The sequence below is a fragment of the Apostichopus japonicus genome, chromosome 16, assembly GCF_037975245.1.
Source record: "Apostichopus japonicus isolate 1M-3 chromosome 16, ASM3797524v1, whole genome shotgun sequence".
NCBI lineage: Eukaryota > Metazoa > Echinodermata > Holothuroidea > Aspidochirotida > Stichopodidae > Apostichopus > Apostichopus japonicus.
Window position 1 is genome coordinate 37,135,294 of NC_092576.1, and position 16,712 is coordinate 37,152,005.

Genomic DNA, 16,712 nt, shown 5'->3' on the forward strand with positions numbered 1-16,712 from the left:
TTGTTATTACTGTACTGTAGACATGTAGTGAGATGTCTATCCATGGACTCATATTACAACAATGTTGCCTGTACTGAGTTACACACATTGTAAATAACACAGAACCACAGGAAAGGTACAGGAACACTTCCAATTTTCCAATTCTGTGTATAACTTGTTATTACCGTACTGTAGACATGTAGTGAGATGTCTGTACATGTATGTACCCATATTACAACAATGTTGCCTGTACTGAGTGATACACTTTGTAAATAACACAGAACCACAGGAAAGGTACAGGAACACTTTCCAATTATCCATTTCTGTGTATACTTGTTATTACTGTACTGTAGACATGTAGTGAAATGTCTGTCCATGGACTCATATTACAGCAATGTTGCCTGTACTGAGTTACACACATTGTAAATAACACAGAACCACAGGAAAGGTACAGGAACACTTCCAATTTTCCAATTCTGTGTGTAACTTGTTATTACTGTACTGTAGACATGTACAGTAGTGAGATGTCTGAACATGTACTCATATTACAGCAATGTTGCCTGTACTGAGTGATACACTTTGTAAATAACACAGAACCACAGGTAAGGTACAGGAACACTTCCAATTATCCATTTCTGTGAGTAACTTGCTAATGCCAATGCCAACATCACTGGTGAAACTCCATCAAATTTAAATAACCAATATAAATCAAAACCTAAAGGTAAAAAGTCTCAATCAATGGATTTAAAGGAAACAACATCATGACCAGTCTTGGCGAGACCGTCTGACATGACTTTATAACAGTTAGCCGCTGGTCAGTGGTAATTTGTCACATCCACACATCCAAATTTGCACAATTCAAACAGTCACTCTACAGTGTGCCATATTTATGTGTTCCCCCGGGGGACTTCCCATAGGGTGCAGCTCTACAAACCAGGGCATGCAACTATATGTACAAGATACCTCTCAGGTCTCAATTGATTTACCTGGGTAAAGAGCAGTGGTGATAAAGAGCCTTGCAAAAAGACACAGCATAATGATCTGACCAGGAACTGAACCTGCAATCCAATAGATTGTGATCACAACACAAGACTTAGTGAATTCATAGCAGTGGTACGTTAGCTTAGTATTATATTATTTTGGAATTAAGTTGTTTAACTTGTGTATACCTTAGCTAGGTTTGTCTAAGAGAGTAAAAGCAAAGTAATAAGACAAAGAACACTAATGTAGATGTTTGTTATGAACTCGATGTGCAGAACCATTGATAGACAGGAGTGAACTTGATGTCACTTGGGTCAATTGGGGTTACCAGGGGTCAAATTGTGAAAACTTTGTAAACACAATATCTCAAGAAGAAAAGCTTGAGCAGACCTCGTATTTAGTTTGTAGATGTACCACATTAAGAACAAGAAGCCTATTGTTTTAATGGAGGTCAAAGTTTAATTGGGGTCACCAGAGGTCAAGTTGTGAAAACCTTGTAAATATGGTATCTCAAGAGGGGGATCATGGACAAACCTCCTATTTAGTCTGTAGAAGTACCACCTTGACTACCAGGAAACTTTTGTTTCTGGTTGAGGTCAAAGTTCATTTGGGGTCACAGGGGGTCAAATTTTGAAAACCTTGTAAACATGATATTTCAAGAATGAAAGCTTGGGCAGACCTCATATTTGGTTTGTTGATGTACCATATCAAATTTAAGGAGCCTATTATTGCTTTTGGTGGTGTGTTCATTAGAGCTGACAGACATGAGTAATGCCTAGAGGTGCGCCTGTAGTGCCTATATTTGCACGTGTGTTCATTAGAGTTGGCAGGTATGAGTAATGCCTATAGGTGCCCCTGTTGTGCCTATATTTGCATGTGTGTCTATTAGAGCTGACAGGTATGAGTAATGCCTAGAGGTGCCCCTGTTGTGCCTATATTTGCACGTGTGTTCATTAGAGTTGGCAGGTATGAGTAATGCCTAGAGGTGCCCCTGTAGTGCCTATATGTGCATGTGTGTCTATTAGAGCTGACAGGTATGAGTAATGCCTAGAGGTGCCCCTGTAGTGCCTATATTTGCACGTGTGTCCATTAGAGCTGACAGGTATGAGTAATGCCTAGAGGTGCCCCTGTAGTGCCTATATTTGCACGTGTGTTCATTAGAGCTGGTAGGTATGAGTAATGCCTAGAGGTGCGCCTGTAGTGCCTATATTTGCACGTGTGTTCATTAGAGTTGGCAGGTATGAGTAATGCCTATAGGTGCCCCTGTAGTGCCTATATTTGCACGTGTGTTCATTAGAGCTGGTAGGTATGAGTAATGCCTAGAGGTGCGCCTGTTGTGCCTATATTTGCACGTGTGTTCATTAGAGTTGGCAGGTATGAGTAATGCCTAGAGGTGCCCCTGTAGTGCCTATATGTGCATGTGTGTCTATTAGAGCTGACAGGTATGAGTAATGCCTAGAGGTGCGCCTGTAGTGCCTATATTTGCACGTGTGTTCATTGGAGTTGGCAGGTATGAGTAATGCCTAGAGGTGCCCCTGTAGTGCCTATATGTGCATGTGTGTCCATTAGAGCTGACAGGTATGAGTAATGCCTAGAGGTGCCCCTGTAGTGCCTATATTTGCACGTGTGTTCATTAGAGCTGACAGGTATGAGTAATGCCTAGAGGTGCGCCTGTAGTGCCTATATTTGCACGTGTGTTCATTAGAGCTGACAGGTATGAGTAATGCCTAGAGGTGTGCCTGTAGTGCCTATATTTGCACGTGTGATCATTAGAGCTGACAGGTATGAGTAATGCCTAGAGGTGCGCCTGTAGTGCCTATATTTGCACGTGTGTCTATTAGAGCTGACAGGTATGAGTAATGCCTAGAGGTGCGCCTGTAGTGCCTATATTTGCACGTGTGTCTATTAGAGCTGACAGGTATGAGTAATGCCTAGAGGTGCCCCTGTAGTGCCTATATGTGCATGTGTGTCTATTAGAGCTGACAGGTATGAGTAATGCCTAGAGGTGCGCCTGTAGTGCCTATATTTGCACGTGTGTTCATTAGAGCTGACATGTATTAGTATTGCCAAGAGGTGCCCATGGAGTGCATCTATTTGCATGTGTGTTCATTAGAACTGACAGGTATGAGTAATGCCTAGAGGTGCGCCTGTAGTGACTGTATTTGCATGTGTGTCCACTAGACATCCTTAAAAATAAGTGAAAATACTTGCAAAACACCCTCAATCATATGTTTAAGGCACTAAACAAGATCATCAAAAACTTAAAGCCTATAAACCGGCAAATCTACTTGAGCATATAATTACAATGAATATGCCTTCTGCCTTCATACCCACTAGTGGATATATAACTGCAACAGCAATTGCAAAACTTGGTAAATTACCTTTAAATATAAACACTATTGGATCTTGTGTTTTTGTTACAGGTGGCTGAAACAGTATGTATGCGATCGGGTCAATGCAGGACATTGTCAGTAACATTGCCACAGCAGAGTGGGTACCTCGTTTGCACCAAGATGAGGAAGATGGTACAATCATCAAGAGAAACCATGGGTTAGTGTAGATTTCTTGAAAGAAAAGATCGTTCAACAGCTTTATGGACTAGAAAGTTACTGTGAGAATATCTTGATAACAAGGCAGGCCAGGCAATACCACTCTCCCGGGAGGAGAACTTATCCAAGAAAAAAAAATTCCCTTCCCGGTAGCTGGACTGTTTCACAGAAGTAAACTTCTGGAGTTTTACTCACAAGACCTCTAGCCACCAAGTTCCTAAACTACCCCCCCCCCCCTCTACCAGAGCCAAAACCTCCTGCCAGTTTAAACAAAATGAGCTTATTTAAGGAGAATGTTAAATCATTCTGAGCATATGATTTATTAATTAGATACTAAATGAGGAGATTCTTAATAAGGGAGTCAAGGAGGTTTTCTTTAATAATTTTGTTGTTGTTGCAATGAGAGAAGATGAACTGTTTATACTCGGCACTGACTTCCTTTAGTATATTATTTTTAACAGTGTTTTGCATTGGCATTAAGTGTTGGTATTCTTACCATTTTCTGCTGTAGGAATAGCACTATACATAACATTAAAACAACAAAACTTAAAAGAAACCTAACAGACTCTTACAAAATTTTAGTGTGCAGAAATGCCACTATATATAATAGTATAAACAATAAAAAATAAAAAAAATAAACATATCCTAGAATCATACTAAATTGTTGACTGTTGGAATACCACTCACTATACATGCAATTAAAAGCAATAAGTTATGACACTTTAAAAAATGTCATGCGCTATGAATTCAGCTGGTGATTAAGTGTCTGCTCATTGAAATTGACCAATAATAAGTACTTTTTTATGTTTCTTTTGGCATAGACTAAAAGCTTTTCAAGTGGACATATTTAATTCCCGCCGATGAGATCTGGTTTAAAGTTGGAGGTGACAAGCAAGGATGGAGGAAACTTTTGGCAGATTTTCCAAAATAGCTGATTTCACCACAATGCTGTTGTGGTCACCATATTTCCAGCTGATGACTTCAGAGCTAACCTCAAGGGATACAACAACACTTTGAGCAACTCATGGAGTTACCCAAAGTTGAGTGGAAGTAAGTAGTTAACCAAATGTAAGTTTACATTTCGTCATTAAGAAAAGGTACTAAACTTTGACTAAAAAGTGGCAATCTTACAAGCCTCTATCGGCAAGGAACTAATAGCTTCATTATCTATGTTTACATTTACGGAGAGGAGATACTACAAATCTTCATGTTTGGGGTCTACGGATATCTTCGTCTTGTTTCTGGAATTACAGGAGCCAGTGGTAAATTCATTATTAGTTATGTAGGTTATTAGTTTTCAGACCAAATGTGTCAAGGTCTGGGACGGCAATTGTTTTTTATTTCTCTTAGTGGCGAGTAAAATTTATGAAGGGTCTTTGTTCAACAGTTTTCCAATTGGCTTTCCTTTTATTTTTGAATGGGCCAGAATTGTATCTGGGTTCCCATTGACCCCCCTCCCCCCACCCCCCTTCATGGCTAATCTACAGAAACCCAAATATACTGGATTGAATGCTTCACCATCAAAATAATGGCAGTTTGCTCTCTGTTGCTCAAGGCATTTAAATAACTGGGCAATTATCCTTATCTTTTAACATATATATATATATATATATATATATATATATATATATATATATATATATATATATATATATAAATATTACTGTAGGCCTTCACGGTTGCCAATACTGTATCACTATCAAAGAGGAAATGAGGGTTCCATTGGAAGAGAGAGGTCGATGTCTTCTGAGATCACTGTACAATCTGAACTTCTGAAGTAAAATCTGTAACCATACCGCCAACATGGTGAGAGACCATCAACAGCAAAGGATTACTTCAATGTCATAGGTGATCATCTTTTTGAAGTTCCATTAGATCAGGTGAAGTAATAGCACCATTTTGGTTCCTTGCCTTAGCAAAAGGAAATCGGGTTTGTGTGTGTATGTGTGTGAGTCTCTGTGTGTGCATCTGTGACACTTGCTTGGGGACACTGTAACTCAACAAAGAAAAGTTGTACTAAACTCAGACTAGATATATAGATCCGCCATAGTGAGAAGGTGTACCGTATTGTTTCTGGTGCCTGTGAAGGTCACCAAAGGTTAGTTAGAAGCCAAAAATCAAATATTAAAAAAAAAGCAATAAATCCCATTGAAAGGGTCAAGTTTGAATTTTGGGAGTAATTGTGAATGGGGTAAGGGATCGTTTCCAAACATAATGGTTATATTATCCAAGATTAACAAAGTTCAATTAAGGGTCACAAACTAGTATTTTTACAACAATTTCAGGGTAAATGTTGATCAAGGTTGGGAGTTACGCTATTGTTATCCAATAGGCGACCTGCATTTGGGTGACCTTTGACCTCAGATTGACCTCCAGTGACCTGTATTAGTTTCTTTCAAGTTGATTAATTGAATTTTCGTGGCCATATTTGATCTAAATTGTCCATAAGTTAACTCCTCTGCAACCTTTGTGTGTGAAGTTATTAGAGATCAAGGTTTTGTTTGGTTTTGCTAAAATTCTAAGTAAGTACAGGTAGGATGATTCTGTGAGTTCTGTAAACAAAGCCAGCTCTTACTCATATCAGACACCCGGTCCTCAACAGGTTCTCAGAAGGACCAAGGGTTGATTTGTGATATTTTTGGCAATAATATTGTATGTGTACATCAGACCACATAACAATTTTATGACAGTGCTGCTCCCTTGTACATATTACTTATAAGCAAGGAACCATAGAGCGGTTTGGCTCTTGTTTATTGATTTATCCTGATTTGAATCCATCCATTGCTGTAAAAAAGTTCCTTTCCTCAGGAGCGGAGAATTTGACATGACATAAGTACCTTAGTTTTGCTCTTTATATATTTCTTCCTTATAGTAGTATTTCCTAATTTTTGCGGCGCTCCAGTAGCATTCTCTGAAGATGAATGTTTTATTGTGTACTGAAAGGTGTGCCCACCTGGACTTCATCTCAGCCTGGGTCTCTTCCTGAAACACTTAAATAGTTCGAAAATACATGCCACCTGTTTGATGTTAAATTTGCCAAATGTATTAAAAGGACTCCTTCATCTCAAATATAATTGCCAATAATATCTCTATTTTCACCTTTGTTTATTCAGAAAGAGAAAACATAAATAGCTGATGTTAGATGTACTCAACACAACATGAACAGTTTATTCGACCCTTGGTCTTGATACTCAGTCTGTTACATCAACATATGAGACACTTTTCAGACCATTTGGAACATGCAACAGACAGTGTAATGCTGCTGGGTACTTTTCTGATGAAGAGCTGATAAACGCTTTAGGTATAGTATCTAATGTTCATGTATCTCAGTTACCTGGGTTAATGAGTTGACCTATTTTTCACTTCTCTCATTGATTATGAAGACAAGCGATTACAACATACTCCAGTTTTTTTTTTCAAACAAAGTTCAATAATCACTGGTCATTATGACTTTCTGACCAATCATATGACTGGAATATGGTATATGGAAGTTAACTTTCTGTGTGTGAAGATTTGAAAAGGAAAGTTGTATGTGATAAAAAAAAAAAAATTGGTTTCATTTTCCAACAGATTTAACCATCAAAAGCTACTTGAATTTTTTGCGGACAAACTTTCCAGATGAGACAATTCCACCAAAGATGCAAATCTTGGAAGACCATGTTATACCCTTCATCACAACATGCAAATCCTGGAAGACCATGTTCAGGGATGTAAGTCTTCCGGATTTTTACGGAAATCCGGTTTTTTTTTTAATTCCAATAAGTCTTCCGTATTTTTACGGAAATCAGTTTTTTTTTTAAATTCCAATAAAGTTCCACAAAATTGTTCGAATATCAAAGACACAACGCGGCAAAAATGCCTGGCCCGTTGTAGCAAGCTAACTTCAATTTTCACTCATCGATCACTCAAAATACCATTTCCAGTTTCGCATCATCGCATTGCACTATACAACATTGTGCCATGTGAATATCGTTGCGTACGTGCGAACTTCAAATCGCTATAGCTCATTTCTGTCGTTGAAAAACCTTGCCTAATTCATGTTGATTGGACTGCTAATTAATATCTTCGTAACTGCTGGTGCTCGACATAAGTTTTGGAATTAACGCTTGTGATATTTGTGAGCGCGGCGGAAATCTACGGGATACGCATATGAAAGTCGATATTTGTGATCGCATTCGAATGTGAGACTGTTTTTTATTCCGTAGTTCGCTGCGACGTATTCGTAACTTTGAGCTAGCCTAACATAACGATAGTGTGTAAGTAGTAAGAACTAGGGGTAAGATGTGTTAGCGCTAATACTTCTGAGCTAGCCTAACATAACGATAGTGTATAAGTAGTCAGAGCTAGGAGTAGGATGTGTTAGGACGGCATTCACCTGGGGTCTCCGAATATTTTTTCCGGTTTTTTTTTTGGGCTGCACTTACATCCCTGCATGTTATACCCTCCATCACAACATGCAATTCCTGGAAGACCATGTTATACCCTTCATCACAACATGCACATCCTGGAAGACCATGTATACCCTTTATCACAACATGTAATCTCGGAAGACCATGTTATACCCTTCATCACAACATGTAATTGCCGGAAGACCATTGGAGCTGTATAGCGCGATGCATATGCAAAGAAGAGTCTGCTGTTTAAACTTATCTTGTGTTACACAAAGACCACTACATATTAGGCGGCTTAAGGAGTTATTGAAAACATATCTAATTTATAAGAAATTTCACCGAAAATTAAGGAAGAAATTAGTCTGTATACAAACGCGGTTTTTGTTGTAATTACTGTAGTTACTGTACGGAGCGTGGGTTATGTCGCAATCTGCATTGGTGTAGATGACGTCATGTCCTGTGCTGTTTAAATCATATGGAAATGTCTATCCTTAATGATTAAAAATCGTTTCTCTTTCAAACGCATCATTAGCGTTCTCATACTTTGACAACATGTTTGGAAATTTATTTATCATTTTTTAAGGTAACTTCTTTGGGCCACCAGACAATCCTTTTCATATCCGCAGACTGCAAGATAATCTTACCATCTCAAACTCCACCATGGTCACACACTGGGTCCAGACTACGACGGGAGCCCGCAGGCACCATGCATTTATCCAGAAGTGTCTATACAAAACAAAAGAAATACAATGACTACCACTCATCATGTATATGCACTAATCAGTGGAATAATTGTTTGGTCATGTCTGTTAAACAATAGGCCAATATTACTGTGTGTGGTATCCAAGCAGCATCCATTCCCCTTTCCTTACTGTCTTTACATGCATGCCAACATCATCCTAAAATAATAACAAATCTGAAGCCAGAGACTCATGCAGATTGGTCTTTTTTCTCATTGTTTCATATTTAGTAAATATATGGTCTCTTTATCTAGCTTATAAATTCATTTGGGTGGAAGGGTGGGTGGAGTTGAGGTTACCCTGTTTGGCTTAAACCCTCGATCCACAATGATTCTGTGATATCCACCATGCATTATTAAACTACCATATGTACATGTCACTACACTGCTTTAATGCTGACGAACACACCCCGGAATATATTTAATGTGTTTGACTTCATCTCTCATGTATTCTCATACATTACTTACTTGCTTACTTGAGTGAACACGTCAGAGTCATTAATGTTTTTCACTCCAAATCAAATCCTCACCTCCCACCCCCCCCCTTCACCCTCCCTCAGCCAAAAATATAAAGTCACTCAATTTTCGATCCCACACAGAAGCATCATACTCCCCTACATGCAAGGCTTTCCATCTTCAAATTTGCATTTCGTCTCATTTGCATGTTACTAGTTTACTGCATCTGATATGTAACTACGTTTAGCTGAGAGCCGTTCAGATCTGTTATATGCCTATGGTATCTTCTTGTTTGGTGACATGGCCGTATTTGTCTCACATGGGCTAAGTTTAGGCTTAGCGATTGTGAGAAATGCAATGAGAAGATGCTCGTGGTTATTCTACTAAGACTAATGTTGGGCCAGCTGATATCGGTCTAGGCCAGAGGTTGGATAACAAAACACGTGCTAAGTAACTTACATAAGTTACAGAACCTAAAAGCCTATACCGTCAGCTTAGTGCTTTCTTGCTGATTTTCGATTTTCTCTTTGAATGTACATATTCTATAGTCGGTACCTTACTATTAAGTGATGAAAGCTAAACATTGTGTCATTATTTTAATCTTTCATTGGATTCTACCGCAATCAATGGTCACTCGAAACCATATTTATGAACCGTTTTTTTCCTTCATCAATGGCAATCGAGCAACTGAAAATCGTATATCACATATTCATGATGAAAATAAGTGTCATCTATTAGTTAGAAGTTATGATGCGTACGTAATAAGATTAGTTATGATTTTATTTTCTTGGTAAAAGTGCCTGAGGAGAAACTATCACAAAAATAAGCAAAAATGAAAGCCTTAGGAGAAATAACTTATGTTTCTACATATCGTTTCATATTTCCACCGTTTTTAAACTGAAGAATTTATCATTTCTTCGGTTAAGCTGCACTTAAGACCGGCGCCTATGGGTATATGTGTATACAATAATGCAATTTTACACACAACTTGAACGTTTCAAACGCATTCATTTAAAAATTCTCCTTATAAATCACAGAAGGTATTACGATCTGTGATCTCATATCTCATTCAACCAGTGTAAACTTCCGCCCATCGAATTAACTTCTTCTCAAATCAGGACCTACATCTTTTTACGGCGACAGAGAGTTTCCATCACCGAAGCTTTGGGATACTTTGCGTTTCACCATTCGCAACACACACTGAACAGGGAGTTGTTATGGAAACACTCCCTGCTCTTAATAACTAACTTCTAATCTAAACTCGAAACGTTTTATTGATTTTTTTTCGGCCTTCTCTGTCCTGTTTGTATTGTAGTTTATTTGTTCATATTTTCCTTGAACAGCGCTAAGAACTTTTCTCTTACTTTGGGCTTCATTATTATCATTATTATTACATTTAAAAGCTATATATGAATGTGCAACCTCATTAACATAACGTATGTTTGCGCACGCGCACAACTAAGATGCCGATGTTTACATTCGTGGCCCAGAGACAAGTGTACCGACGTTACATCGAGTTGTGCATGTTCAGTCTCATCTCTAGGTAAGATCGTCTTCAAATCCTACCATTTGCTTAAATTAAGCACTTCTAAGCCGGATAAATGTTTTGAGATCTTAAATATGTTGGTTTTATTCGTAGATGACCTGTTGTTTAGTAGCAAGTAAGTAGGATATAAACGGTTCATCCGTATCGCTTGTGAAAGTAATAACCACTTGCACTACATACGTAATTCAACACGCTTTTGTTATCAGTGTACTGTGTGTATGCCTGAGTAGCGTGGTAACTACCTTACAGTACATTGTCATTTCAGTATTGACAATGTTGACACATTATTTTCCGCCAGGAATTGTAAGCTATTTTATAAGGAAAATGGACATGGGATGAACTACTGCAGTTGTTTGACAGTTGATATTAATGGAATTTTCATATTTTAGAGTTCCGGTACGAAACATGAGCAGCCTTTTTGAAGATGTTTATGTGTGTAGCATTTGTTGATGCTTGATTGAAGTGAATAGCTCAATCGTATGCGAGGCGTAAGCTTGACGTCACGATTGATGTCGCAATAAGGGAATTTCCCCGCATTGCATCATCTCCTAAGTACAGTTTGGATTGCTTCTGTAGTGCATATAGGGTTGAATATAGTTATTCTGCGTGTTTGTTAAGACCTTAGTGAAGTTAATGTGTATTCGCTTGGTAATAAGGTAAGCTATAAAAGCAGTAAAAACACTGATTCCTAAAGCCGGATCTTGAAAGAGATACTTTTAACAGACTTCTGTTAATGCTCTGGAGGTAAACAACGCAGATAAATGAATATATAATAATTGAAGTCGTAGTAAGTTGGAAAATCCTGAACAGTAAAGAAACTTCCAGCCTCCACTAGGATTTGAACCCAGGCCTCCCACTTTATATGCGAACACCCAGCCACTATAGGCTATGAACGCTGATTGTATGTGGTTCGAAAACCGATAGGAAAGTAATTCCACTGTAGGCGTTTGTCACCTGTAGCGAACAATACTAGTTCTGTTTTGGTCACATGTTTGCCTTACTCTAGGGATCAACATGATTCTAACCAACTCGAAATAATTTGTAAGCCGAAGATACTTTGTAAAAACTGTGTTAACCTCGTTTTCTGTGTATATTCAATAACCTTTTAAGTCGAGCAGTATTTTATATTCTAAGATGATTCACTTCCAAACTGTCTGCATACGTATTTACAATATAAAAAGCTGAATAACCTATATAATGCCTTTCTACGAACTGAAGTTTCTAAACCTACTGAAAATTTGTTTTGCCTTTACGACTAATATTCGCAGTGTGATAAACAATGTTCAGCAGTTCAGGATTTATGTTTGCAAAATCTGAAAATAACATCTTTTCGCTTTGAATGCCGGTGAGCATTTGTTTGTGTTACCCGTGATTTCATTTGAAAAACGTAATTGAACATTTTTTTATAGGAACTTTCATTATAAGGTCAATCTGAAAGCTTTCCTTCTTACATTATCACATTGTTAAGGTTCTTTAGAAAAGGAAGTAATTTAGCTGTAAGTGCTGTCTGACCACGATTTAAAACGAAACGAAAATTTAAGGTCAGCTGATATATAGATACATTCTTTGCCGTTTACAGATGGTGCGCTTGAATCCAACCAATTCACTTTAAATTTGCATCGACTGAATATTACGTTATTTTCTGCGTATATAATACGCCGTGTGGGTAATAGCATATAACTATTTCTCGGGTGCATTATCGCGTGGTTACGGAGAGTGACAACCGTGTGGAAGGTGGAAATAGCGGTACTTCCCAATCGAAGATAATTACAAATGAATTAAAAGAAACCATATATCAGTATAGAAACTGCTATACTTCTATCACGTCAAAGAAAGATGAGGGGATGGGGCTCGATAACAACACTAAAAATACTTACACAACTATTTCAATAATATCATGGAACACCCTCTGGCAGCATGATCGTCCGATAGAACTTGTCCGTGAGCGAATCAAATCAAGAGGATCAGTCTAGGTATTGATTCATTTGCCAATGTCCTAAATATAGGACTGTACATACTTTACATGCTGTATATATAAATATGTATACGAAACTTCTAAAACGGGAAACTATCTGTTCAAGGGTTGTAATACTTTGATTATACAGGAAGTAATGAAGACATTTCTTTCAATACTGTGTGTACGTGGATTACATTGTATCACATCGTAAGAGGAATAAACACAAGGAATCGTTTCGCCATTTTGTAGTTAAATTTTTAGAGTGTGGAAAGTAAATTAAATAGTTCCAGGAGAGAAAATCTCACCACACTGGAGCTTAGGAGGTTACGTGGTGACTTGATTCAGGTTTTCAAGAGTGTGTTTGGTTTTGACAATTTATCCTTCACCGACTATTTTATGTTTGCTAATAGTAGTTTTACCAGAGGTTATTGTCTTAAACTCCAAAAGTCACAAAGTAGGATTAATATTCGGCATAACTTTTTTTCTCATAGGGTTGTGAATGATTTGGAACGGTTTGCCTGGGAAAGTTGTACTTGCAGGTAGTGTGAATGGGTTTAAGAATGCTTTGGATAAGCATTTTAATCGGGTCTGAGTGTTTGTGTCTTTTTCTCACTCCGATAGAGTCCTTGTGGGGACTTGAGTGTCCCTCCTGATCCCTTTTTTTCTACTAATCTAGACAGGTAATGCCATATTGTAGAGCGCACGCGCACTACAATAATGCTAAAAAACATACGTTACGTAACCGTTGTGCCCCCTGGCTCTAAAAATAGTTCGTTGCCTCCACGGAGCTCAGTGGACGTTTAAGTAAAACAAACGAGGGGGAAATCGCACGACTTGTAAACACGTATTTTTTTTTTTTTGCTACAGTATTTTCAAACCCTAAGCTTGAAGTGATGTTGCTAGCAGGCATTGATAGTGCTGTGGATAAACGTCGGAACGCTTTCTCAAGTACAACATAGAAAACAGGGCAAAAAAATCATTCCTTGGAATGCAAGTTCTACACAAGAAATCACGGAAATGAAAAATGAAATCGAATCAATCGAGGATTTCTGTATTACAGCAGTAAATTAACTGAATGTATTCAATGAAACAGACAATAATACTCGTCGTGCTTCCTATTATGTTGATGAGGAAATCATTGTTAGTTTCATTTATGATATTTGTAGCCCCAATTTAATTTATAGTTCACTACTCCAACCTCTCAGTAGTAGTCTTGACTGAGACCAGGGTTAATAATAAAACTTCTGTTAATATTTAAAATAACAAACTATAATTTCATACATTTTGGCAGTGAGGAATAAATAGGTGGTGGTGATGATATATATATACATAGTTGTATCCATTTTACAGAAACGATCAGACATTGTATCAGACTCAATTCAGTTTGAGTCATTATTTATTGAAATCACGTAAACTGATCGCAGTGTCAGTGTTATTTACAGACCGCCAGATGATCCTATGTATCTGCATTCCCAAGGATTTTAATCCTCTTTGGAAATCGACGCAGTTATCCAAGATAACTTGCTATATCTAAGGTGACTTCAATATTTATCTACTCAACTATACGGATGTGACAGCAATGTTTCTTGATTACTGTGTACAGCTGTTCGTTGATGCCATATATATCCAAGCCTACAATAATTTATGATACTCTGCTACGGTAATTGATATCATATTGTGTAATGATGAAAGTTTAAACAATATTTCAGATATACTAATTTCTGTCGTCACTGATCATCTTCCTGTATACTATAATGTTATCAATTACAACGCACAATCCAGTGCTTACAATTAATTAAATATTACCAAACGTGATTCTCTTGCTCGTAAGATGCTCAGCTTTATTAATGAGGTAATGTTAATTGAGACGAATTATATGACTTTACAATTACTAATTGATGCCATTAATGATTTCTGTGGCAATACTTATCCACTGAATTGTCACACAATTAAGAGTTCTCAGAAAGTTGCTCCAAGAATTACTTCCGGTATTCTTTGTCCTATAGCTAAAAAAGAAGGAGAAAAAAATACGTACTACAAATCATTTCTTCACAACCGCAATCCTTCAACAAGCCTAAAAACATCAGTGCAAAACAAGCTGGCAGCCAGTAATCTAAGTTTACAAAACTTTTCTGTGCATATATGACTGACCTAAAGACAACTTGGGAAGTTATAAAGGAAATAATTGGCAAACCAACGGATTCTGCTCGGGTTTATCAACCTTTTTACATTTAATGATATTTGCATTGAAAATGAACTTTAGGTCCCAATTTTTGTTTGCAATGATTACATTTCTTATATTGATCAAACTTTTGATGACAAGATAATATATTTATAACAATAAACGAATAACGGAAACTGACCGGGAGAGTTGAACAATGGAAAATAGCAAAGAAATTTGTAGTGAGAGCTGGATTCGGACCGAAGGTCACTATTTTCTAAGATTTCATTTTGTGATATTCCTCTTCCATCCTATCTTAGTGCTTCCAATTCATGTTTCATCACCTCCACCGACAATATATATAGCTATCAAACATAGTAACAGTGTTAATTTTCGGAAATATATTGGATAATATGCAATTAATCATTAAACACATCACACATCAATGGCGACAGGCAACTAACTTGACTATTTTGCCCACATATCAATAGCATAGTGCTCAAAGACTTATGTTATCACCTGCGTTAATAATAAGTGGACTGTCCATACCTATTCGGCATGTCAGCACTACAGGCATTTTAGGAGTGTCTCTCATCAAACAAGACCATTGCCACTTTTTTTGCAATGCCTGAAACAATGTCAGCATATTGGCCGACTTTCCACTGAAATATGTTTTTGCTGGGAAGGGTTATGGGGTTGGGGATTGGGGGGTTCATACGTCTATGACGATATGTATATTGTCCTATGGCTACAACTCTAGAAACCTTTATAAATTCACACAAAGTTTCGTTGTTCCTGTCACCATGGTCACTATGTAATCGTGTAGCATTGCATTATGGGATCTAAGTTATCTGGAATAGGGAACACTTAGTATCATCCAATTAACACCTATGAGTAAATGACAATAAACAGGGAGTTAGTGCTCGAGAGCAGCACGAAGCATGGTAACACTATGGTATGTATTTATGTGTGAGTGCATGTTAGACCACCAAATACCTTAAGTACTTTCGATACTCCTACATTAATATCAAAGTAGGTCGCATCCTACCAATATACATATAAGTTTCTTTTGCTTTAGGGCATTATAAATGACATAATCAACTCTATAGACAAGTTATTATTCAACAATTGAAAGGACGTAGGATTTGTATAATGGCTGAGCATGTAGGCGCATTATAGTCCTTACAAACGACTAAATACTTTCTACATTCTAGATGTTTTCTGAAATCACAGAAGATCGGAATGATAAATTTAAAAGTGCACTAAACAGTAGGCTGATATTTATACATTCACAACGTATATAATACAAGGTATGAACGAACAATCAATCAATAGATTCTTGATTAGACTATAGTGTAAAGGTTAAAAATGAACTTTTACTTGTTTAGAAATTAGTATGAGCAATTTTATCCTTTTGGCTCTCTACAATAGATGTTTGACAGCTTAGAGTGTCTTATGAATGATATAAATGCTTTCAAACTTAGATGTTGTAAATAATTTTCAAACTTAGAGAAACTCTGGGTAATTTTTCTCCAGGTAACAGACCCAACTGCTTCTCACACCTTTAACTTCTTTCACCAGATAGTACACCGACAAGCAATAACGTAAGTTACTGTTAACACTTAAAGGGAGAATAATACACAGACTGGTAAATTAAATACTGGACTCCTTGTAATGGAACCACAAAGGGGGAGGGGTGGCAGGGGTAGTGGACAACTAATATCTGACTCCCATGGAATTCTCAAGTTACCCTATATCAAACAAGGCAAATAATATATTGTAGTAGAGCATGCCAGAGACCACACATGTAACAGGGTATCATATTCATCAGAGATAGGTCTATGATCTTCATTGAGTTCTGTGAACATATATAACTATGTATGGATCAACGATAAAGGAATGCGGGAATGTAAAGGAATAAAGGATGGGTATATCATACGCAAAACTCACACT

The 16,712-nt window shown here is 37.4% G+C and overlaps 1 protein-coding gene and 1 long non-coding RNA gene across 5 annotated transcripts in view; one reads left to right on the top strand and one right to left on the bottom strand.

Moving 5' to 3' along the window:
* Positions 1-8,303: 8,303 nt before the first annotated feature.
* Positions 8,304-9,551, bottom strand: LOC139982283 (uncharacterized). Its single transcript, XR_011798100.1, has 2 exons — positions 9,415-9,551; positions 8,304-9,035 (listed from the first exon to the last, which is right to left on the bottom strand). It is a non-coding gene; the product is annotated as an uncharacterized lncRNA (long non-coding RNA).
* A 1,007-nt stretch (positions 9,552-10,558) lies between these two features.
* LOC139982255 (uncharacterized) overlaps positions 10,559-16,712 on the top strand; it is a 47,176-nt gene continuing 41,022 nt past the window's right edge. For all 4 annotated transcript variants that reach the window (XR_011798081.1, XM_071994908.1, XM_071994911.1 and 1 more), the window contains exon 1: positions 10,559-10,638. Coding sequence is in view for 3 of the 4 variants with exons in the window: in XM_071994908.1 (XP_071851009.1) it covers positions 10,559-10,638 (80 nt within the window). In the remaining variant the exon portion in view is untranslated. The remainder of the gene's footprint in view (positions 10,639-16,712) is intronic.